We start from the raw sequence: 25,681 nt of genomic DNA, 5'->3' as shown, positions 1-25,681 counted from the left end.
CCAAAACACAAACATTTGCTGCATGTTATTTACAAGATGACACAGCTTTCGGATCTCAAATCCCTCTGTATCCTCACACTCCTTTTTCATTGCCGATTCTAATCTCTGGATATTTTTTTTCTTCGATTCAATCATCCCTTTGTCCCAAAACTGCCTGCTTTGTCAGTGTTTGACGTGGGGGTGGAATTATGTCGCATCAGAAATTTGATACTGTACCCACATGTACATGTAGTGTTGTGCAACAAACATGTACATACAGTAGAAACAAACCAAATGATTAATATGCCTTTGTCATTAATTCACAATATTATGATTAATTCTCCATCCCCCCTCCCCACAAACATAATATGTGATGCAACAAACGATAAAATTCAATGCAAAAAATACAATATATAGGCCTATACATTGTATGACTTGGGACTGAACTCTTCTGTGAGTAAAAATCAGTAGATCAGAAAAAGCAATTTAGCATAAAATTATTAAAGGAAGAAATTTGCCTGAATTGAGACTCATGATAACTGACAATGATATGTCCAGTTAACAATTATCCATGCATAATATGAATTGGCAATGTACATGTACAGTATGTAAGTATTATGTTGCCTCTATGTACACATGTACGATCATAAGCAGGTGCATACATGTACATAAAAGCCTTTGTTATCATGTTTATAATGCAGTTTCACAAGCCACTGCACCCACACACACTGCCCACTGAGTGAGTGGGTGACAAAAGAGAAAGGGTTTTTCATTTGATCAATCCTTATCCATTCCCCAAATTAAAAAAACACCCCCATGTAGTCTGCAGGCCCAGACTCATATTTGACGCTTCAACCACTATTAAACAGGGCTAGAGTGAAGACTAGACTCCAAAAACTACATGTCTGTGTCAAATAGTAGGGCCTGCTGCAGTACGTAGTGAATCTAGTCTCACCAATTCAGACTCTGCATTATGTACTATGAAATTCGTGAAAACCAAGGGTCTTTGACTACAGACTACATCACATGCATATGGCTTCTTTTCCCCAGGTCCAGCATAAACAGGTCTTTTGAATAATGATTTTTTTTATTTCATGGCAAGTGCACATTGTACCAGTGCATACACCATCATGATTTCATATACATGTAAATGGGATTACGGTGTGTAGTGATACTGTAGACATTGCTTTAATCATGGGGAAAGATTTGCAGGTGTGCATGCTGCGACTGAAATTAATTAGAGCTCTACAGGGCTTTGTTCTACGATGATAACGGGGAGAGATGGTGAGCATTAGACACCTACCGTCCATAATGACACTGAAAGCAATCAAGAGTTCGACGGCAACCAGGAAACATATCACCAAGACAAGAAGAACTACGATGAAGAGGAACACGGCTCCATTGACAACCATGTCTAAGTACTGATGGAATCTGAAAAAAAAAAAAAATTGGTAATATAAATATACAATACACCTGTACTATGTATGACTAAAAATCACAGAGGAAAAGAAAAAAAATCTTGTAGGGTAATTTCTCAAAATTCTTTTTTTATAATTCAAAACATTCATTTCATTTTATGATTTCGTTAGATAGCGATCAGGGAAAAAAACACACCATCAGCCCATCACCATCACTATATACAATATATGACGCTCTTTATCTACTGCAAAAAAAAAGGCTTGGTTTTTTTTTTTTTTTTTTTTTAGTTTTTTTCAGCTTTATTTTTCTTTCTTTCTGTATGACTTTCAAGCACTATACAGTGACCCCCCCCCCCCCAAGAATAGACAACAAACCCAAAGAGAATCCAAAGCTTTTTTAATAGTGTAACTTGAAGCAAGAACTAAACTACACATGGTATTCAATCTGTCTACAGGTTCATGTACATTGTGTGAGGAAGACTACAAAATTTTATTAACTCTACCTATAATATGTAAAGTGCTATGAAACTTTCTTTGTGTAACCCTCTTTGCACTCCATTATCCCTATACAAGGACAAGTCCACCCCAACAAAAAGTTGATTAGAAAAAAAAGAGAAAAATCCAACAAGCATAACGCTGAAAATTTCATCAGAATCGGATGTAAAATAAGAAAGTTATGACATTTTAAAGTTTCACTTAATTTCACAAAACAGTTATATGCACATCCTGGCTGGTATGCAAATGAGGAGACTATGACGTCATCCACTCACTATTTCTTTTGTATTTTATTATATGAAATATTCTTAATTTCTCCTCATTGTCAAGTGATGCAACCATCAATTCCTCCATGACCATGTGGAATTAGCATTGAATACTATATGGTTCAGTCAAGTTGGTCCTTATAGTCAAATCTGTAAAAAATGAAATATTGTATAATTCATACAATAAAAAACAAAAGAAATAGTGAGTGATGGACATCATCGACTGACTCACCTTGTTGTGCATTATCACTATTTTGTGAAAAATAGGTGAAACTTTAAAATGTCATAACTTTTATTTTTCATCCGATTTTGATGTTCTAATTTTCAGCATAATGCTTGTTTGATTTTTCTCTATTTATTCAAGTCAACATTTTCCTGGGGTGGACTTGACCTTTAAATGTACCAGTCCAGTATATGCATACAGATTCCACATCTAAATTCAGCCAAGGAGCTACTGTATCTGTAAGAAAACTCTTTCCCATTCTCAAGAGACATCATTGCATCTGGATGTGATTTTGTGCTACAACCTTTCCCCAAGATCAAGGCACATCCTGGTTACATCTTGGAAACCTTCACCTTCACCTTAAAAGCATCACAGCATACAAAATGCTCAAGGACTGGTTGTAACAAGTTTTGCGAACCCCACCAGAAAATGAACATATTTAAAGTAATCAAGTTCTGCCATTTTTTTTTTCTTTTTTTTAATATTTAATTGTGAAGTCATGTGATAAAGTTTCTCTGGGATTGCTGAAAAAACACTCAGCATGAAGGAGTGCATCTTTTGGTGGGATTACCTTTTGAGCACAACTCTATCCCTATATGTAAATAAAATAATATTTTCCTTCAAGGTCAAGTCCACCCCAGAAAATTGTTGATTTGAATCGATAGAGAAAATGAAAACAAACATAATGCTACAAATTTCATTGAAATCGGATGTAAAATAAGTTATGACTTTAAGTTTCTCTTTTTTTCACAAAATAGTTAAATGCACAACTCAGCGATATGCAAATGAAGGTCGATGATGTCGATCACTCAATATTTCTTTTGTTTTTTATTGTTTGAATTATATACGATATTTCCATTTTTACAGATTTGACATTGTTGACAATAGGATCAACTTGACTGAACCATATAGTACATGTATTAAACAATTCAAATTCAACATGTTTAGGGAGGAGTTAATCATTGTTACACTTGATATTAAGGAGAAAATTAGAATATTTCATATAATAAAATACAAAAGAAATAGCGAGTGAGTGACGTCATCAGTCTGACAATTTGCACACCAACCAGGATGTGCATATACATGTAACTGTTATGTGAAATTAAGCAAAACTTAAAAATGTCGTAACTTTCATAATATTTTACATCCAATTTTGATGAAATTTTCAGTGTTTTGCTTGTTGGATTTTTCTTTTTTTTCAAATTTATAAACTTTTAACATTAGTACTCAAATATAGTACCCAATCAACAGTTCCATTTATATTTATAATGAAATAAATTTCAAGTGAAAATGGAAGAAAACTGTCTTTGTTCATTACATGTACCTAAAAACAAAAAAAAATCCTATTATGCCTATGCCTATGAAGATAAAAAGATGTACATGTACATTTTGCATTCCATGGCACAGGCTACCTTCTTGCTTGCATTTTTCATCCAATTTCAGGAATCATGGACAATTATTTTATCAGAATTTGCTCAAAATCAGCACATTCACACCTGCCTGCACAGAAATCATCATATATTTCTGAACGAAAATGACAAACTGGAATGTCAAAATTACAAGAACTTTTACTGGAATTCATCCAAGTTTGTGGGGGCATTTGCAGTTAAACTTTCAGGGTGATGCAAAAAAAGTTTATCTGTTCTAGACAGGTGGGTATGCATTATCAGGTATTGTAAGGCTTGAATGAGTTCTTGTAATTAAAATGGGTAAATTTTCTTGATAGAGGTATTAAGCATATGTCACTTTCTTGTTCCTCTATCAAAACAAACTAATTTCCAGAATGGACACTTCATTTTATAATGAATGCGGGTTGTGGGTCTGCCACTTTAATACATGTATTAAATAGTACCTGGATTGCCATTGGAATCAACTCCCAGAAATGTTCAGGAGCCTGTTCCATAAAAGAACAATTCTGGCACTTATTTGCTAGAATTTTTAAATGCATTTTATATTAATGCACAAAAGTTTTATGCAACATGCTCAAGGAAACTTGAAATTTTGGTGTTTCCTCGTTTTTCATTAAATTGCTTTTTCTTCTTAAAAAAAGCTACGTAATACAGTATGAATCAATCCTCTGCATGAATGCCTTTGATAAGTTTGAACACCTCGGGGTCCTTGGGGGTCAAGCAAAATTGGGTCATACCATTGATCAGAATAAAAAACACCCTTGCTTGGTCATCCAGAACTACTTTTCTGCTTTACAGTAAAATGCATGGATAAATAATGTACAGAACATGTATGATACTTTTATAACAACATGCTGACAAATATGTACATGTAAGAAAGAACCTTGAATTTTATCTCCCCTGAAATAAAAATTCAGATGGTATCAGTTATGAGAAATAATGTACAGACCACATAAATGTGTTTCGTGCATACACTACAAATGCTGCTAGAACATGCACATGAAGTTGTAAAATAAAATGTTCCCTGGATGAAAGCTGGCCTATGATAATCTGGTATTTATATGAACCAGTTACCTTTCATAGACTGTATGCACAGGTGACCAAATAATTGATTATCTAATTAATCATGTACTTTTTTAGCCTACATGTAATTAGAAGGTTTAAACTTTCATCAACTTTAAACATTCTAAATATGGCTCATCAGCATTATACTGGTAATGAAGGTGGAATTGCATTTTACCTTCTTCAAAATGAATTCATTTCATGTTGTAATCAACTAATATTCAAATATGGTTTATTTTTCATTAATTCTCTACTAGGGATAAAATAAAGGAAGAAAAATTACAGTGTACTTTATGAAGAAAAAAACCTAAAAAAATGAAGTTAGTTTACAAATTACAGTGAAAACAGAAAAAGCAAAGAAATAACTCAATATTAAAATATTTGAGAAAAAATGAATAAAAATTAAATAACCATGGAAACTAAGACCACTGACATCTGGGCATCCTCCCATTTGCAATTTGACCTAAAATTCTGATGTCGCACTTCTAAAAAAAAAAAAAAAATCAGGTCTATCAATAGATCTGGGGGTGTGTTTCACAAAAATCTAGACTTTAGAGTTGCACTTAAATGCCTAGTTGCGCATGGTATAAAAGACATGACCACATTTGTCAGATAATGCAAAAGGACTTAAATCTTTGTGAAACACCACTCATGTGATTTTTTCCAAGGGAAACAAGGTACATGTACATGTATCATGAATATATAAAGAGTTTGAATTATTATTATTAGAATACATGTAATATTAAAAATAGAAGTCATGGGGTATATTTCAGTGTACATGTACAAATGGGCGAGTTGTAGTTCTATGTGTAAATATACATGTGGTTGCATTTCATAAGTTGGGTATGCAAAAAGGGTGGCGTATGAACAATTTTCCACACGGTGCCATGGATAAATTGTTGCTACATCACAGCATCTTGACCAAATTTATTAACATCTCATTTTAAAGCTAGAACTACATGTATAGGCTAAATATATTACTTTGAATTAGATCAATACAATATCAGGAACAAAAACTATAGCACATTAAGTTTGAAGTAACAGGGGTGGCTGAGCCGGTGGATGCGGGGAATGATAGAATATTAATTAAACTTAATTAACAACTTACTATAATATGTAATATAACTATTATCCTCATATTTCTGGGTGTTTTAAAGCAGGGTGTTTTAAAGCAGGGAACAACTAAATGTCAAAGAAAATTGATAATTTTGAAAATATGCAGCAATGAAATACATGTGTATGTCAGCTCTGATCTGCAACCTAATCAATTAGTAAACTGGAGAAATCTGGTTAATTATCTAATTTGTAATCTTAATTTTTAGTGCAAATGTTTTGTATCATTGCAACAAACATTTCTACCCATGATGTTGTCATTTTGCCAAGCATATAATTACAGTGACAGGTATTTTGGGGGCAAAAATGTGAAATTAAATCCCGTTAATTAATTAGTATAATTAATATGCATACAATAATAGATAATTATTCAATTTTTGGTACAGATTTAATTATTGATGTTTCAAGATTATAACTGTAAAATACTAGGGTGATCCAATCTTGCATTAACTTTTGACACCATATGTGAAGCAGGTCCAATTTGAGAAAAACGCATTTCAAACTTCACATTTACATTTACGTCTACCGGTATGTAATAATTAGCTGTTAATTGGTCATTTTAGGGAAAAATAAAGGTATTTGAGACTTAAAACTTTTTCATTATTTAGAGAATGGTAATAGCTATAACATATCAAAAAAATATAAATTTTGACAATTTTTACCCTCTTCGCGAAATTGGACCACCTTATGACATGCGAGTACATGCGACCATGTATGCATGCTCACAAACCTTGGACACAGTCATTGCCATGGGGATGATCTTTCAAATGCCCATATTACTCTCTTATTGCTTGTACAATTACATGTATTCTCAAACTTTTGTTGATCTTATTCTTTGATTTTTCTGTTGTGTACTTTGTATAAAGCTAAACTTGCTCTGAAGTGTTCAGTCTCTGTTCAGAATAAGAAAAACATTCCCACAGGAAATACTCTTTGATGTAATTTAAATAAACAAAAGAGATAAATAATCAAAGTAAGCAATGAATTAAATGAGAAAAAAACATTTGAACCTATCTTTGATTCTTTTCCTTTCCTCTTTTAATTGTCAAAGTCTAGTAGTCTACAGTACATGTTTCAATACAAGGCCAAGACATACTCGATGTACATCAGAATAGTCAAACGGTTTATTTGAAAGCTGGCCAAGTGACCAGTCAGAAAATATATAAGGACATCTATCAAAGGCTATTAATTATCTAGATTAGTAGCCGCGGAGGCCGCAGTGTATAAAAGTAAACAGTTTCCCCATTTCAAACTGTAAGTGTTGCCTTGTGCTGTACACCTAATCCTAATATCATCACCAATAATCCATTTAAAATCATGGATAGATTAGGCTGGATATAGGGCTTGAGGTAACAAGAAAGTTTAAGCTCTTTAATAGTAAGACCTGCAAAACAATTTGCTTTGCCAATTACAACCACACATCATTCATATCTTATTTAATTCACATCCAAATAGCTACATGTAAAAAATTATAACTCATGCTAACACAGATTCCACTGCTTTCTGAATGGCCTGAGAAAAATGGTTAAATTCCAACAGTCCTTTTGCTTAATTTTTCAGGAGGTCAGAAGGGTGCATTAAAATGTCAGATATAACAGGCATTTTGAAGGAAGGTTTAGATCAAAACACATACATCTATGCCCATCTAATTTTTTTTGTCAATTGCAATCTCACACACAGAGTACATATAAGGTTGCTTCAAAGTTTACACAAATATGGTTAGTAAGAAGCCTACCAAACCACATGTATACATGTGGGACACCCATGGGTGTCCCCTCCCAGGCCTACACTCAACTCTTTGCCTTGTAGACAGGCAATCTCTCAAGCCAGCTGCCATTGGTTTCTATTTTTAATTCAAAGAATACATAACTATTCATAACTCTTAGGTTTCATTTTCCAACTCTGATTTTTTAGATCAATATACTCTCTTTTTTTCTCCTTCTCCACACGTAATATTTTAACTGACTTTGATTTGCCAGAAGTTAAATTCATATAGACTTTTCACCAACAGTTGTTGCAGACATACATGTAAAAAGCTATTACTTGTACTTACTTGAAATGCTTCTACACCCTTATACTACCAAATTGAAATATGAAACATTTTCATCAATGTAAACTCCATACAATCAGCTTTTTACGATGCCATGTCAGATGTGTGGTTTGTTGGATAAAGTTTTACTACTACCGATACTCTTTAACAGTACATTTCGCTATTAATGACTTTTCTAATATTCTGCTCAATTTTTAGTACCGGTATGTAACCTGAAAACTCCACCATAGTCACGGACACGGTAATCGCATATGAACATAAATCTTGAATTCTCACTGTGGTACAGTGCATTTAAGTTACCCTTTGAGTCACAACACAATATTTTGGGTCAGAGAATTCACCAAGCTCTGATAATGGTGATACAGAACAATTTGCTTGCCTCTACACAAAGAGATATAAGAATCAGATTATTCAAGTACGATATGACTTACGATTTAGAGTGTTTTGGATCCATGGCTCCGAGTCCATCTCCGCCAGGGATCTCTGACTTAAAGCTACTCAGGCTCCGAAGAGGCGAGTCCTTGGATCTAGGAACAAAAAGTAAATATCATATTAACTTCATTAAAAAAAATGCTATTCAGTTTGTGGAAATGAGGAAAAGAAATGATGGATGAACTTTTTCATTTCAACTGCATTAATGTATATTGTAAAAGAAGATCATACATACATTTTCCACTGACAGGCCTTTAATAGAGCAAGGCTACTTTTCCATATAAAGGCACATTTATATAACTAACAGCAGAAATGGGAATATTAAAAAGGGGCAAGCAATTCTCCTATGCCATAAGGCCAATGACATGGACATCAAAGTCAATCATCGGTGCATCCATGGTCGTGGCCTTTGATGACTGAATTCAAAAACAGAAAACAAAAATTCTTACGAAGGCCTGGGTGCACATGAAATAAAGAAAACTATAAACCATAGATTTCATCTTCTAAAAACAGACACAAATTTGAAATTGTGCATAAGCAGGGGGGCGGGGCTCTCAATATTATTTCTTAACTAAAAAGTGCTTCACAAATCATGAATAGGGGTCTCAGGAACTGACAGGGTATGAAGTATGGGTCTAGGAAACTATGGGAACTACCTGGCAGAGTAAAAAAACAAGGTCTACGGAACTGCATGGGTAGAGTGAAGCGTGGGGTCTTCAGATCTGCACTGATCTACCTGTACAGCATTGTGCGGTATACATGTATAGCATGTACCACAATGAAAGTTATTACGTAGTGAGCCTAAACTTTATCTATATCGTTAGGCTGCATCGTATTTGTGGTAGATCATTGGTACAGGTGTGTATGTATGTTGGTTTGATGGGACACAAAGTATTCTTACATTATCGCCAGTGATTGGCTATAGAGCCAGGGATAGAGATTTATTTCATGCCATACAAGCATTCCGCAAGAAAAATAACTCCTCTTCATCACCATCTAAATTTACTCACAATAACATAATCAATCAGTTACATGTAATAATACATCTACGGCAATAATAAGTGTTCTTTTTCTCATCTTCTTCTAAAAAGTCTGCTTTTAATATCGATATAAAAATGCAGCATGTTTCCGTCCATCAAGTAGTTATTGCTGATGAAGATCACATTAGGAAATCAATGAGAACTAGTAAGAGAGATGTCGTGGATGAATTTTATAATTCCCTGATAGTAGGAGTATGGTGGATTAATAAATTCACTATCCAAACACCATCAATATTTTCTTGAATTTCATCAAGCACCCACTAATATAAATTACTGGCAACAAATTTAAAGATATACAATCTATTTTCTTTCTACCGATATCAGATTTCGATCGCACCACATGCAAAATGTTTTGGTCACTTTCTGTAGGAAAGTCTGCAAATTATGCAAAATCACTGATCAATTATTTTTTACAATATTTTGCTATTTTCGGAAAAACAGGCAACACTACAGCCACCCTGAGGCCTGACCCTAGTCCCCAACCCTTTGGCTGGTAGAATAAGGAACTCTTCCCTGAATTTTCTTTAAATTTTGGCCTATTTACTCTTTGCTTTGGGACCTCTGATTGTTCCAGATGCATATATATTCGATAATTAAAAGCTGGTTGGTAGATCTGGGGTCTGTCGTAAAAAAAATTAGTTGCGTTTAAACACAAGTCAAAAATATATTGCAAGTCCAAAATGCTCGCTGCTGATTGGCTAAAAATTAAGTTGCATGTGATTTTTAGAGTTGCGTTTGATTGCAACTCTTTCTGCAACGGGCCCCTAATCTAGTAGTCACAATAATCACACCATACTTTTAAATTGTGGACTGTTGTATAACAAGAGTCCCGGAGGGGTCACTCTCCACATGACCTGCTACGCACCCGCATCCAGAAAGTGTCGAAAAGGATCCCGTTTCAGGCACTCAGGCATCGCAACGTCTTTGGCAAAAAAGGTTGCATTTCAGGACCATTCACTTGCATTCATGGATTTAGGCTAAAAGATGGCTCAAAGTGGCCAATACCCTTTACACAGGATTTTCTTAGCCCCGGACTATCGCTAACCCCGTACTACTTTTTTTCCTTTTCACACATGCCAAATTGTATTGCTAACCCCGGATAAGGAATGCTTGCTTTTCACACACGAAACTCGCTAACCCCGGACTAGTGGTTTTTGTCGATCATTCGTAGTACAAGTACTTCACTCGTACACTTTTTACACACGCTAAAATTTCCTTAAACCCGTACTGTAGGTGGGGTTAAATTGCCATTTAGCCCCACCTATAGTACGGGGTTAAGCTTAGCCCACTTTCGTTTTACACTAGCGATCTTAACCCCGTACTATCGCTCTTAGCACCGCCATTGCTGGGATAACCCTGCTTTTTTGCAGGGCCAAATAATCCTGTACTAAAGGTGGGGTTAGCCCACTTTGCAAAAATGTTGTGTAAAAAGAAAGTGGGCTAAGCTTAACCCTGTACTATAGGTTGGGCTAAATGGCAATTTAGCCCCACCTATAGTACAGGGTTAAGGAAATTTTAGCCTGTGTAAAAAGGGTATTAGAGAGGTATCATTAAGGGTAAATTGTGCTGGCCTTACTTGCAATAACTTTTGAAAAATACAGGGAATTTATTAACTGTTGCACATGTAACATCAATTTCACATCAGTAATCAGTATGGTATCAAATTGATCGATTTTGATAGTTTACGCCACTTAGGGTATCGAATTAGGGGCTTTTCCCTGATAACAACACATAACAGGGTGGCTTTTCTCATGGGTTACGCCATTTAGGGTTGCAAATTTAGAGTCGAGACATGTCATTCATCAATTTTGAACGACAATGCCTGGCACAAATCAAACTCAAAGACTGTCAATTGTCTTGATGACAAGAGGCCTAGTAAAAAGCCATAAGTCCAGCTATTATCATTATTATATATTTGACCAATATAAAAGCACATACACAATACATTAGAATAAAAATTTACAGTACATTAACAGGCAAAGAAATGCGGGAACGGCATGTGGGTCAGAGGGCACAAAAGCGAAATACATCACTGTTGCCCGAAAACATGAGCCCCCACACATGCCGCTCCCATGACATAAACTATATGAACAGTCTTACACAAAATATTGCAATTTAATAGGGAGTACTGAAAAGGGTGCCAAAATATTGCAGTCTTGAGATGCATTAGAAAAAAATACCACTGCAAAATTGGTAAAATATAACATAGTAAAAATTCAACACCTCGATGCGGAACAGTAATGAAAGGGGCATTTTAAATAAACTTGCAATAGAAATTGGAAATTAAAATATATTTGATTAAGCAGATCTGGTGTAACTGGAGTTTGGAAAAAAAATAAGGGGTGGGTAGTTAGAAGTCCAAAGTAGAATGGAATTAATATCGAAAACATTTTCAGGATATAATCACTTGATATATCATAACGATACATGTAAAAAACATAACATGATAAAACTGATCAGGATATGAAATTGGGATAAGAAAGCATTGGACTAACGAATCGAGGAGATAAAAGAAAGGATAAGAGTGTCTAGCCTTAAAATAATTAAGGTACTTTACAAGATAAGTGATTGTTAATAAAATATTAAGATAGTAATAAAGTCTTTAAGTTAAACTTAAAGAGCACAAAAATGTCATCATGTCTTGACTCGAGTTTAACTTGTCAAGATTCATAAATTATGATCAAAAAGTGGGAAGGCCTAGATCTGGGAATTTGCTAATGAAAATGCACATTCGAACCGTGTTGGAAAGTATCACTATCAAATAACAAAGACGCTACAATCAATATTGATAACAAAGACAGACACACAACAAAAGAACTGCCACTAAACTGGAGTGGTATTCATTGGTAAATGAAAGCATCCACACACCCCGTCGAGCAGGCGCAGGCATGAACTCACGGGCTAATTTCCCGTTGATGAAGGGTCGACAAACCGCTAATACAACTCCTAAATTTTCGGGGCGAGTTTAATCGTCAAAAACAACTGTAAATAAAACAGTGAATGTCACATGCAACACACTAAACTTATTATTCATATATATTCCTCATTAGTAGCTAAATATGGAAAACAAATCGATTACCAAAAAATCAATAAATTAACTTAAAAAACGGTCTTACTCTTCGGTCGTGGCCATCTCTCTCGCACCATTTTACTTGCATTACTATGTGAGCGCGCACGAGCCATACGCGTACGTACGTACGTGCGGCCGGCCGGCCGGCCGTGTGCAGCGCGCGCGCTGTACATCGGGAATGGGCACCCCGATGGACAACCCCCCCCCCCGAGGTGCATTATTTTTTTTTATTCATCTCTACACCCCCAGTCCATCACCATCCAACCTTAAACCTTTGAAATACGACATCAATATTAACAACTAAGTTTAGAAATGCCTACTGACCAACATAAGTTAACAGATGAATGGACTAGCTACCCGGGGGGGCCACTTCCATTCACGAGTGGATACCATGCGCGACCATGGGGTCTCGAAAAGCACCCTAAACACGTAATTTCCATATTCTGAAAATGCACCCCTTAACAAGTATTGGCGTGTGAAACCCTACCCTTAACAAGTATTGGAAACAAAACGATACTCTTGGCAAATATTCCCTGAAATGAACCCCTAAACAAGTACAGAAATGTTTTATTGTTATGGGTAATTCGGTCGTCGGCTTTACCTTATTTGGTGTAGTAAGAACCCAGCTTCAACACCTCGTACAAATCGGACTCTAAACACGAAGTGTTGGGGCAAAAAGGACATCCTTTATAAAACATTTTAATTTTGTTTTATCATCCCCGCAAATTCGACCCTAAACACGTAATTTTCCTAGCGAAATAGATACCCTTTTTTCATTATTTTTGTGTTTTTGACACCCTTATCACGTTACGTACGTAACGTGCCCTATCGTGAAAAAGACATCCTTTTTACGTGTTTTTTTGGTCGCGCATGGTATCCACTCGTCAATGTTAGTGGCCCCCCCCCCCCCGGGACTAGCTAATGAATGCATTGAAAGAAAGAAAGAAAGAAAGAAAGAAGGAAAGAAAAAAAAAGTGAACAGTATAAGGTATTTATTTGAAATCACATATAGGCCGAATATTCCACTTCAATTGAAGTTCAAATCCAATGTTATAACAAGAGATACGAAACATTTTGGGGGTCCTTTTGATAACAAAATATTACATCAGTAATTATCATATTCTTTTTCTCAAAACAATATATATGTTACTTACTTATATTTCTCCTTAGTCTCTCTTATCACACGTAAGCAGTTAGGTCTATAGATCCTGAGAGAAGAAAAAGATATGATTTAAATAAAAAAGTAGTTGAAGGTATATATAACACACCAACTTCATGTAGATATCCTATTCTATGTTGATATAAATCAGGGACGGATCCAGGATTTTCCAAGGGGGGGGGGGCATTTTGTACATAAAAAATTAAAAAGGGGGAGGCACGATACATCGCAAATCAAATCAAGGGCGGATCGAAGATTTTTCAATAATTTTAATTGTGCCTTTCAAAGGGGGGGGGCACGTATCGGCTGTGCCCCCCCCCCCTTGGATCCGCCAGTGAATCAAACGATTCCAAGAATAGATCAATAAATCAACAATAACAATCGTAAAAGTTAGACAAAATAACAAAATACATCATCCCATTATTTTTTTATTAATAAAAAAATTAATGGGATGTGAGAAGTGGCAAAAAGCCATTAGCCTTTCATGGCGCAACTCTCTGCATTTTATTACTGATAACGAAACAGAGTCTTCCAATCAACTGATTGGATGAAATAAAACAAAATAAGTTTTAGCCAAACATATCATGTACATAAGGCAATATAATTTGACAGGATTGTTTTCATTTTTTGTCTCACTTCTCAGGGTAAAATGTATTTCCTCGTCAAGTCATATAGGAGTGAGCAAATGAGCACATGAAAATCGAGAAAGTTACTTTTCAAAAGTCACAAGGGTCATGGGGGTGGGGGGGGGGGCTGTGATACAAAATTTTCATGAATTCCCCTTTTTTGGTAAGCGCATCGCATTAATGTTTTTCAACCATACATGTATAACTCGAGACACTTTCACACTGCTTTCGGTTCATTCATTAAAAAAGCTGCCTTCTTACTTACATTTTGATAAGCTTACTTTTTAAACAGAAAATGGAAATATGATATTTATCCAACAAAAATGCGTCTTCACAATAAACTGAAATAGAACAGAAATGGAAAGCACTAAACAGTGCTGGCTTTGACCTATTAAGGTAACGATATAAAAAAAGGTAACTTATATAGAAAATAAACTGTCTAACGTACACGCCGATGAACTAAAAAAAGAAGACATAATACTTTTAAAAGAAGAAATGAATGATAAAAATGACGTACCTTTTGAAAAAGGGACATTTCCTCCACAGGCTTGCCATAGTGGTGGATGTTTTCTCTGTTATGTGTCAAATGAACTCCGGATAAGAAGCAATGATGTGTTGTTCCCCTAAATAAGAGTTACTATTTATAAACAACTAAAGTTCACACCAAGGACAAAACTTTTTTTTTCCATCACCGCCTTTCCCGGTCAAAGTCAGAACTGATCGAAGAGGCCCTAAAAAGTTTTGTCTTATTCAAAGAGGAAATGAAGAGTTAATTGCGTCTGCTGTGCACCACGCTATAGTCATGCCCTTATTTGACCTTTGTCTATCAAAAGCCTGCATAATAGCATCCATTCCGTTATTGACTGAAATAGGGGTAATATAAAATAATATTCCCTCTTCGCTTTTTGAAGATATCAGTGTGATGAATAGTCTAGCAGTGTATAGTAATAATTATGAGATCGTGAGCATCCATTGACTGTTCGATGTTCGACCCCGATGTTCAGCCTAGCATTGCCATGACCTAGCCGAATCATACAACCGTATCATTCCCTTTGTCTGTGCTTAGACCAAGCGACTCTGACTTCTCCAGTCAAGCACGATGCTTCTATATCAGCCCTCGGGTTAAAATACTTCTATTACAATATTTATTGATGATGATAACTAAATGATTGATGTATGCTCAATTGAGCAAAGTTTTGAGTGAAAAGAACACCTTTTTTATTGAAGCTGTTTTTATTACGGAATTCAAAAAAGAGAATAAAATGAAATAGTTTCAACATCATTTCGAAAGGACTCCCGAGTCAACCTTTATCAATAACAGAAGACTGTAAACGAATGGTGAAGTTGTTTAGTGAAAAGTAATACAATACAGTATTTAGCAGAAGTTCGGCATGTTTGAATGAATAGATCAGTATGAATTGACATTATTCATACAGTTTCATTGTCCTTACATCGATTTTAAAAAATCGAGGGCATAAGTTCACAAGAGTAACATCCCCCGGCACTTCCCGTGTGAAGGAAAACAAATGGTTTGACTTACTTTAATACTGCGATTTGTTTTTTCCTGCAAACTATGGCCGGTATTAACCGTTACTAACTTTAGTACGCTTACTAACTAGTAAATCTTTTGTCAATGTGTCATGAACTTAATAGGCGTACTAATTTAGAATGCTTATAGTAAGTATACTATACCACAGCTAGTAACACTTTAAGAATATATATAATATCGGCAAATTTCTCCAAGTTCTTGTGCCGAGCTGAGTAATTGTATTTTCTCCGTCTTGAATGAGACTTTAATGTCTTCTGTAGATGGCCGTGCCCCATTGCCATTTGTAACATTTTACAACTATAATGAATAAGAAATGATTTATCAGAGGCGCGAATGATAGGATTTCTGCTAAAAATGAAAAGATTCTTGTGAGAAAGACGATCATACTTTTAAGCAAACATGATATATTCATTTTGTTTTAAAATACCTCCATTTCCTCCAACCGTCTCTGATCCCCTCTGCTCCCACTAACTTTCTCTCGATCATTTCTACTATCTCTCCTCCGTCTCTCACCCGCTCTAACCCCTTCCTTTCTCCTCCAACCATCTCTCACCTCGTCACTTTCTCCTCTAACCATCTCTCACCCCCTGCACCACTTCACTTTCTCTCATTCTTCCATCCCCCGATCTCTCCAACCATCTCTCATCTCCCCTCCGCCTCTCACTCTATCCCCCTTTATCCTCAAACCATCTCTCCCTTCACTTTCTCCCACCTCTTCGTATTTCTCACCCCTGACCATCCCTCACTCCCTATGCCCCCTTCACTTTCTCACATTCCTTCATCCTCCTTTCTCTCATCAAACCATCTCTCATTCCTTTCTCCTCCATTTCTCACCCCCCGCACCCTTTCTCTCATCTCCCCTATATCTCCTCTAACCATCTCTCACCAGCTCCCCCTTTCTTCTCCAACCATCTGTCACTCCCTATGCTCCCCTTCTCTCGCTCTTTCATCTCCCCCCTAGTACCTCCCCTCAAACCATCCCCACCTCTAACCATCTCTCACCCCCCCCCTCTGCACCACTTCACTTACTCTCTTATCTCCCCCTATCTCTCACACCCTCCCCCAACCATCACTCCCTCTGGCTCCCCTTCACTTTCTCTCATTTTTTCATCTCCCCTTTCCCCCTCCAACCATCTCTCACTCCCTATGCTCCTCTTCACTTTCTTTCATTTCTACTATCTCTCCTGTGCTCCTCCCACAATCTCTCACCCCCTCCTTCCTTTCTTCTCCAACCATCTCTCACTCCCTATGCTCCACTTCACTTTCTCTCACTCTTCCATCTCCCCTCAAACCATCCGCTACCCCCACCCCCTCCAACCACCTCTCACTCCTCCTCTGTACCCCTTAACTTTTCTCTCACTCTTTCATCTCCCCTTGGCTATACGGTTTCCTCTCTCTCCTTAATTGTATTTCACTCTCTTCTTTACCCCCATCATTTCACACTCTCTCCCTCCCTTCTCCCCCACCATCTCATGCCTTCCTCTCCCTCCAACCGTCTCTGCCTCTCCCCCATAACTCTCTCCTCCCATTTTCTCTCCCCCTTTAGATGCCTCCTCTCCCATTCTCCATCCACGCTTCTCACTCTCTCTGTTCCACTCCAGTCTAGGGCGTCATGTCTACCCCCTCTCCATTTGACTTTTAAGCTCCAATACTCTCCAGAAAAAAAAAATCCACCATCCTACTGATTAAAAAACAGCAACACCTTTTAATACAAACATATTGTATGAAGTACATTGTTTTATCTGCTGAAAAAACACAGATCTGAGGAATAAAAAAAAATCCAAATAATGAAGAGCTGCCAAGTGAGTTGCATAGTTGCACAGGGTGTAATATCTACTGTCAAGGATTTGATTGTGAGTTTGATGTGTAATGATTTTGGTCTTTCATTGATACAATAAGAGAAGATATAAGTCTTTTTATATCTCAGATAATGACGGAAACAACTTTTCATAGTTGTATCGGATTCTGTATGTGACAATGCAATTTAACTACATGGATTCACAACTGCAGTGATTCCGAATTTATGCCTCTGCCATTGTCAGAACTGAAACGTATTACTTATGATATCGTGAAAACCGTCAAATTAATCTGATCATATTGTTTATCTCATGGTTATCATCGGATTCAACAAAATCTGTGAGCTTGATCTCTAACCTTGACACCCCAAACTAATCAGATCGTTTTTATTAAAAAAAAACATACATCTTCCACTTACATGCAGATGCTAACATTTCTTCATAACAGTTATCAGTGAACTTCACTGACTAATGCTTTATCAAATATTTCTTTGATGTAAAGCACATTCAACAAGATTGACAGACAACTTATCAACCTGAAATCAGGGAACCAGACAGGTACTTAATTCACAGCTTAAGTCGCAAAATATTAATACTTTCCTTAGATATTTGACTTTGTTGATTTTGGCATTCAATTCATGAATTTTGTCAAGTATTTTACCATTTTGAGCACACTTCAGGCAAATAATCAGGAAATCTCACTGGCAGGTAAAACATCTTTATAAGCAGCCATCCTGAGTTGCACAGGATCAATAGAGTACTTTTGCATTTATGGCACATTATTTGCCAACAACAATGAGACATCACAATGCTTTTCAGTAAGTGTTTTTCTGTATTTATCAGCAAAAGAAATGTTTCGACCAATCCAAACACTGAACCGAATACTAGCACTGGGCTCCGTCTTACAAAGAGTTGCGATTGATCCGATCCATCGCAACTATGGAAAGCCAGCAAAGTCAACATACAAAATGCATGTTTGCTCAAGTTTTTTTTCTAGATATGAATGTATATCCATAAACTCATTGACTTCTTGACGGTTCAGGGTGTTCTCCTTTCTTTACAAAGGACATTTTGCATATTTCCTGTAGAAAAAATCATGACATTGATGGATTTCCATAGTGTTCTTTGTAAGATGGGGGCCCTGGTTGACATGTACTATAGCCGCTCTCTGCCCCGACAGGTTTGAATTTTCAAAGTAAGAACCAGCATCATCATAGGCACTTGTAACATATGATATATCTTTCTGACAAAACTAGCTAGTTGTAACAGTTCAAGGAGGAATGCTGGCACATTCAGACCTCACTCGTATTAAGCCACAAATCTTACATATAACAATAAAAAAGAAGATACATAATCAAAGTGTCTGAAATAGTTTTAAAACGCTGAATACTGGCAGGATTGAGTTGGATATCTTCACTCACAGCCATTAGTACAAAGTAATGCCACAAACTTTATTTTCTGTGAAGCTCCTTGTCACAGATCTACAAGAAGGCTTTTTTTCTGACAGAACTAGCTAGTTGTAGTAGTTCAAGGAGGAATGCTGGTACATTCAGATCTCACTCTTATTAAGCCACAAATCTTACATATAACAATGAATAAAGAAGAAACATAACCAAAGTTTCTGAAATAGTTTTAAAAAGTTGAATACTGGCAGGATTGCATTGGATATCTTCACACACACCCATTAGTACAAGGTAATGCCAAAAACTTTTTTCTGTGAAGCATCTTGTCAAAGATGATGGAGTACAGTTGTCACAGATCTACAAGAAGGCTTTCTTTCTGTCCAAACTAGCTAGTTGTAATAGTTCAAGGAGGAATGATGGTACATTCAGACCTCACTCTTATTAAGCCACAAATCTTACATATAACAATAAAAAAGAAGAAGATACATAATCAAAGTTTCTGAAATAGTTTAACAAAGTGGAACACTGGCAGGATTGAGTTGGATATCTTCACACACACCCATTAGTACAAAATAATGCCACAAACTTTTTTTCTGTGAAGCATCTTGTCACAGATGAAGGAGTCAAGTTGTCACAGATCTACAAGAAGAATTTCTTTCTGACAAAACTAGCTAGTTGTAATAGTTCAAGGAGGAATGTTGGCACATTCAGACCTCACTCTTATTAAGCCACAAATCTTACATATAACAATAAAAAAGAAGATACATAATCAAAGTTTCTGAAATAGTTTAACAAAGCTGAATACTGGCAGGATTGAGTTGGATATCTTCACTCACAGCCATTAGTACAAAGTAATGCCACAAACTTTATTTTCTGTGAAGCTTCTTGTCACAGATCTACAAGAAGGCTTTTTTTTTGACAGAACTAGCTAGTTGTAATAGTTCAAGGAGGAATGCTGGTACATTCAGACCTCACTCTTATTAAGCCACAAATCTTACATACATGTATAACAATGAAAAAAAAGATACATAATAAAAGTTTCTGAAATAGTTTAACAAAGTGGAACACTGGCAGGATTGAGTTGGATATCTTCACACACACCTATTAGTACAAAGAAATGCCACAAACTTTTTCATGTGAAGCATCTTGTCAAAAATGACGGAGTAAAGTTGTCATAGATCTACAACTACAAGAAGGCTTTCTTTCTGACCAAACTAGCTAATTGCAACAGTTCAAGGAGGAATGCTGGCACAGATCTACATGAAGTCATTCCTCCTGTCCAAACTAGCTTGTCATGGCAGTTTAAAGAGGAATGTTGTCTTATGTATACAAGTCATTCCTTTCTGTCCATTTCACTTGTCATCACTGTTTTAGGAATGAACAGTGAAGTTTTTCCTTCTGTCCAGTTTAACTTGTTGTCATAGTTCAACAAGGAATGTTGTCACGGGTCTACAAGCTGTTCCTTTTTGTCAGAACCAGTTTCTGCTAGTCTTGCTCTTCCATTTGTTCTTCTTTGATGTGTCCTGAATTCATCCCTGGGCCTTCAAGTCTGGTTATGTGGACAAACTCACTTGGGATGACCCTAATATGAAATACAAAGGGATAGTTTGTCAAAATTCAATCATGACCCCCCCCCCACAATAATACCCCCATACATAAAACCCCACTAAGTTCTTGGGGTTTTCAACAAAGAGTAAAGTCACACTGAAATCATTCCTAAAGTGCTGGAGACAGCATTATAGGCATGAAAGTCTACTGCAGCAACGGTTAAGTTGAATATGAATAACAGAAAAAAATTTTTGTAGTACTGAAAATTCATCTAAATGAAAGATATTAAAACAATTGAAGGTTTGGCTTGATTACAGTAGGTACGCAAGTAAAGGACAAGTCCACACCAACAAAAAGAGAAAAATCCAACAAGCATAACATTTAAAATTGCATCGAAATTGGATGTAAAATAAGAAAGTTTTGCTCAATTTCACAAAACAGTTATATGCACATCCTGGTCGGTATGCAAATGAGGAAACTGATGACGTCATGCACTCACTATTTCTTTTGTATTTCATTACATGAAATATTCTAATTTTCTCTTCATTGTCAAGGGAAACGATTAATTCCTCCCTGAACATGAAGTTGTAGATGGAATTAGCATTGTTTAATACTACATGGTTCAGTCATGGTGGTCCTTGTTGTCAAATGTGTACAATATGAAATATTGTATAATTCAAACAATAAAAAACAAAAGAAAGTGAGTGATGGACATCATCGACTGACTCATTTGCATGTCACTGAGTTGTGCATATCACTGTTTTGTAAAATAATAAGTGAAACTTAAAAATGCCATAACTTTTTTAATTTTACATCTGATTCTGATGAAATTTTCAGTGTTTTGTTTGTTTGATTTTTCTCTGTTTATTAAAATCAACATTTTCTGGGGTGGACTTGACCTTAAAGGAACCAAATCCTAATCCTTTAAGTAGAAAAAGACATTTGGAAATGTTTATCTAACCATGAGGCAGTTGGAGAAATAGTGCTCTGAAAGCACAAGTGATATAATACACACCCCAAAAGTCCACAATGTATTCTTCTGTTTGGTTAAAAATCAGATTGGCCCAAACTGTATTCACAAAGGTGGTTTTTAAGACCATCAGTTAACCCATGGTTAATGCAGATTTGCTGTATAAATTTTGCTTCTTAAAAAAATGTCAATGTTGATACATGTTTTTGTCACAAGTGAGCGAAATTGACGCCTGTTGACCTGATTATCCACCCTATTTTATTCAGGAGTCCACTCTTTTGAATTAGCGAAGCGAGTCCACTCTTCAAATAGTGGACTCATGAATGAAATAGTGTACTTAACCATGGCAACAGGCATCGATTTCATGCACTGTGACAAAAGCGCGCATCAACATTGATATATACACCGTACGCAGCAAATAAGCGCAATTCATACAGGAAATCTGCATGAACCATGGGTTCAAGCAATGGTTTTAAAGATCACCTTTGTAAATTTGGGCAACAAAGTCTTTGAATATTGTATCTCACCCAACGTCTACTGGAGTAAATATAATAAACTGGCGCGCTGCTTCTTCTCTGACGTGCTGAAGCAGCAGGTCAATGAAGATCTTCCTGTTCACCATATCCTACAAAAAAAGCAAGGAAAGAAACAAATAAATCACAAGTTCATATGGGAGAGACAAGCCAAAAAGTGAGGAGAGAGAGAAAGAAGAAATTGGGAGAGTGAAGGAAACAATCTTTTTATGGGGGGGGGAAGAAAAAGATGACAAGAAAGTGAAAAGGAAAGTTTTAGACAAAGAAAAAAAAAGAAGTATATGAAAGAGAGAAAGACGACTTAGGAGCTGAAGAAAATTGAGAAGAAATAGAAAGAGAAGATCAGAAAATAAAACATACGATATGATTATAAAATGGATGATTAACTGGTATTCAACAAGTGTTTTCATAAGGCTAAAGGCCACCTCACGACTGTTCGCGATCCGATTTTGGAATAAATGAAATTTTGCTCATTTTCTGAAAATGTGAATGGAACATATCATTTTATTTGAGATTAAAATTAATTGAATACTAATATAACCATTTTGAAAGATTGCAAGCCTTTTGGAGTAAATGCAAAATTACTTTCAAATCATAGGCAATCATACGACTGCTATGACGTCATTAATAGATATTGAATTTGCTTTTATTCCAAAAAAGATGATAGCATAGTCACAGATTCAAAAATAGGTATTCATACGATGATTTCGAACATTACACAGTAAGATATTCCATGTCTCAATATTAGCATCAAATTCTACTAGGTTTTATTCCAAAATCGGGTCGCAGACCAATCGTAAGGTGTGCGGTCGCCTTAAAACCCAACACAAATGAACTCTGGATAGACAAGATGCCCTTTCTAAATTGATCTGTGCTAGTAGTGTAATGTGGACAATTTCTATAGTCTATAACACATTACTCACACAGTGCTTTATATAAATTATTTCCAAGTGCTACATAGATAAACAAAATTTAAGTTAGAGAGATTGAATAATTTAAACAATTAGGAAAATAGAATATTAATTTTGGGATAGCGAAAGATAAAGCAATAAATGATGATGTACAGGTACACTGTAATATCCAAAATGAGAGAGGTTGGTGATGCAAGGAGCAGACTTTGTTGAAACTTACCATGATTAAATAATTTAAACAATTAGGAAAATAGAATAATAATTTTTCTTTATAGACAGACAAAGCAATAAATGATGATGTACAGGTACACTGTGATATCCAAAATGAGAGAGGTTGGTGATGCAAGGAGCAGACTTTGTTGAAACTTACCATGATTAAATAATTTAAACAATTAGGAAAATAGAATAATAATTTTTCTTTATAGACAGACAAAGCAATAAATGATGATGTACAGGTACACTGTAATATCCAAAATGAGAGAGGTTGGTGATGCAAAGAGCAGACTTTGTTGAAACTTACCATGAGATTATCAAAGCCATCAAGGACTCTGATAGGTGATTCCACAGATGCCCCAAGAGCAAGGATAAGAGTCAATGTGGAGAGCAATCTCTCGCCTCTGGACAAACTCTTTATGTTCTTGACGGAAACATCCTTCACGTTTCCCATCTGTTCCGATTCAACCTGTAAGAAAACGTATCAAAGACAAACTGAGTTCTTGTCATCATGTGATAATGTAGACGGAAAAATCAGTCTATTTCGTTTGGGGTATGCTATGCCGAGACTATAGGCGGTGCTGCACCATCCTGAGTTTGTTCAATCTCAATATTGTAGTCCGGTCGGCCCTCTTCGCGATTAATCTCCAGATTCAAGAAACCCCGTCCCCACCAGCGCAAGAGCAATTCCTGCTCGAGCGAGGCATCGATGCATTATGGTCTGAAAAATAATGAATAAATAATCCCCAGTGCGTCTGCACCTACGATAATTCGTAAAGTAGCGCACTATTTTGCAAATAATCCAAAGTTGACTTGGGATTGCAATCTCAAGATTAATCCTACGAACTAGCGCGATAATTGCATCTCCATTGCAAATAATCTTGAGATGGTTCAGATCGGTATAATTTGCCGGATCAGAAATAGCGCACTAATTTGAAAACTCGGGATAGTGCAGACGGCCCTTATGTCTGACTTCGCGGCATCCCTTCCCTCTTTAGACCACAGTATTGCATATGCACCCCCAAGGCCTGCTCAAGCTATGTCAAGACAGAGATTTTACAAATCCTCGTGTGAACTGGAAAGAGAGACAAATTCTTTTATGGAACTACCCAGTATGAACTGCAAAATGGGGATGTCGTGGTCATGTGGTTCTGACTCTCGCCTCTAAAACAGAGAGTCTTGGGTTCAAATCCTAGCCATGACATGCTTTCCTTCAGCAAGAAATTTATCCACACCGTGCTGCACTTGAACACGGTGAGGTGAATGGGTAGATGGCATGGAAAAGTTCCTTGAATGCCCTGAGCTCAGTTGAAAAGCTGGTTTATTAGCTATAGAGCTAATGCTGGGGTAATAATTACAGTGCTTTTCATCCTCGGGCAAAAAGCGCTATTTAAATCCAGCTTTTATTATCATCATTATCATTAAAAAACAACTACAGTAGTATCTTCCATGTAGGTATTATACATCAGGCTGTTACGCATATTAAACACTATTGTCAAAACTGTCATATGTTTTGTTCTTCTACACAATGAAAACTTACGGAGATAACCAGTTCTTCTTTAGGATGATCAAACTTGAGACGACCCAAATAGCCAAGAGCGGACATCATTGTTATGAAGTAGTACTTGGTCCTCTGTGCTATATAATGACGCGTGTCTTTCTTGGCCATATCACATCGATCAATCAATTTGTTCACATTCTGAAATAAAAGCACAGAAATATAGTGTAGTAGGTTTCACAGTACACCATGTATCTTTCTTGGGCAAGTGTCGGTCCTGAAAAGGATTGCCCAAACATGACGTTTCGACAAGTGTGTTCTTGTTGTAGTAGGTTTCATGGTACACCATGTATCTTTCTTGGGCAAGTGTCGGTCCTGAAAAGGATCGCCTAAACTTGACGTTTCGACATGTGTGTTCTTGTCGTAGTAGGTTTCATGGTACACCATGTATCTTTCTTGGGCAAGTGTCGGTCCTGAAAAGGATCGCCCAAACTTGACGTTTCGACATGTGTGTTCTTGTCGTAGTAGGTTTCATGGTTCACCATGTATCTTTCTTGGGCAAGTGTCGGTCCTGAAAAGGATCGCCCAAACTTGACGTTTCGACAAGTGTGTTCTTGTCGTAGTAGGTTTCATGGTTCACCATGTATCTTTCTTGGGCAAGTGTCGGTCCTGAAAAGGATCGCCTAAACTTGACGTTTCGACAAGTGTGTTCTTGTCGTAGTAGGTTTCATGGTACACCATGTATCTTTCTTGGGCAAGTGTCGGTCCTGAAAAGGATCGCCTAAACTTGATGTTTCGACATGTGTGTTCTTGTCGTAGTAGGTTTCATGGTACACCATGTATCTTTCTTGGGCAAGTGTCAGTCCTGAAAAGGATCGCCCAAACTTGTCGTTTCGACATGTGTGTTCTTGTCGTAGT

At 36.5% G+C, this 25,681-nt stretch overlaps 2 protein-coding genes across 12 annotated transcripts in view; both read right to left on the bottom strand.

The window, feature by feature from the left end:
• LOC121415139 overlaps positions 1–14,952 on the bottom strand; it is a 50,657-nt gene extending 35,705 nt beyond the window's left edge. The window contains exons 1-4 of one of the 2 annotated variants that reach the window (XM_041608270.1): positions 14,860–14,952; positions 13,712–13,765; positions 8,447–8,542; positions 1,283–1,410 (exon numbers count right to left, since the gene is read on the bottom strand). In XM_041608270.1, the coding sequence (XP_041464204.1) occupies positions 1,283–1,410; positions 8,447–8,542; positions 13,712–13,765; positions 14,860–14,897 (316 nt within the window). In that variant the 5' untranslated portion in view covers positions 14,898–14,952. Of the gene's footprint in view, positions 1–1,282; positions 1,411–8,446; positions 8,543–12,603; positions 12,659–13,711; positions 13,766–14,859 lie in introns of those variants that run through there. The other variant, XM_041608271.1, reaches the window with a different exon arrangement.
• Positions 14,953–19,576: 4,624 nt separating this feature from the next.
• The window catches only part of LOC121415137 (structural maintenance of chromosomes protein 6-like), a 43,039-nt gene continuing 36,934 nt past the window's right edge, over positions 19,577–25,681 (bottom strand). For 9 of the 10 annotated variants that reach the window (XM_041608264.1, XM_041608265.1, XM_041608263.1 and 6 more), the window contains 4 exons: positions 24,806–24,964; positions 23,573–23,734; positions 22,136–22,233; positions 19,577–20,672 (listed from right to left, as the gene is read on the bottom strand). In XM_041608264.1, coding sequence (XP_041464198.1) covers positions 20,576–20,672; positions 22,136–22,233; positions 23,573–23,734; positions 24,806–24,964 — 516 coding nt within the window. In that variant the 3' untranslated portion in view covers positions 19,577–20,575. The remainder of the gene's footprint in view (positions 20,673–22,135; positions 22,234–23,572; positions 23,735–24,805; positions 24,965–25,681) is intronic. The other variant, XM_041608268.1, reaches the window with a different exon arrangement.

The sequence above is a fragment of the Lytechinus variegatus genome, chromosome 5 (assembly GCF_018143015.1).
Source record: "Lytechinus variegatus isolate NC3 chromosome 5, Lvar_3.0, whole genome shotgun sequence".
Classification (NCBI taxonomy): Eukaryota; Metazoa; Echinodermata; class Echinoidea; order Temnopleuroida; family Toxopneustidae; genus Lytechinus; species Lytechinus variegatus.
This window is presented reverse-complemented; position numbering and strand designations above follow the sequence as displayed.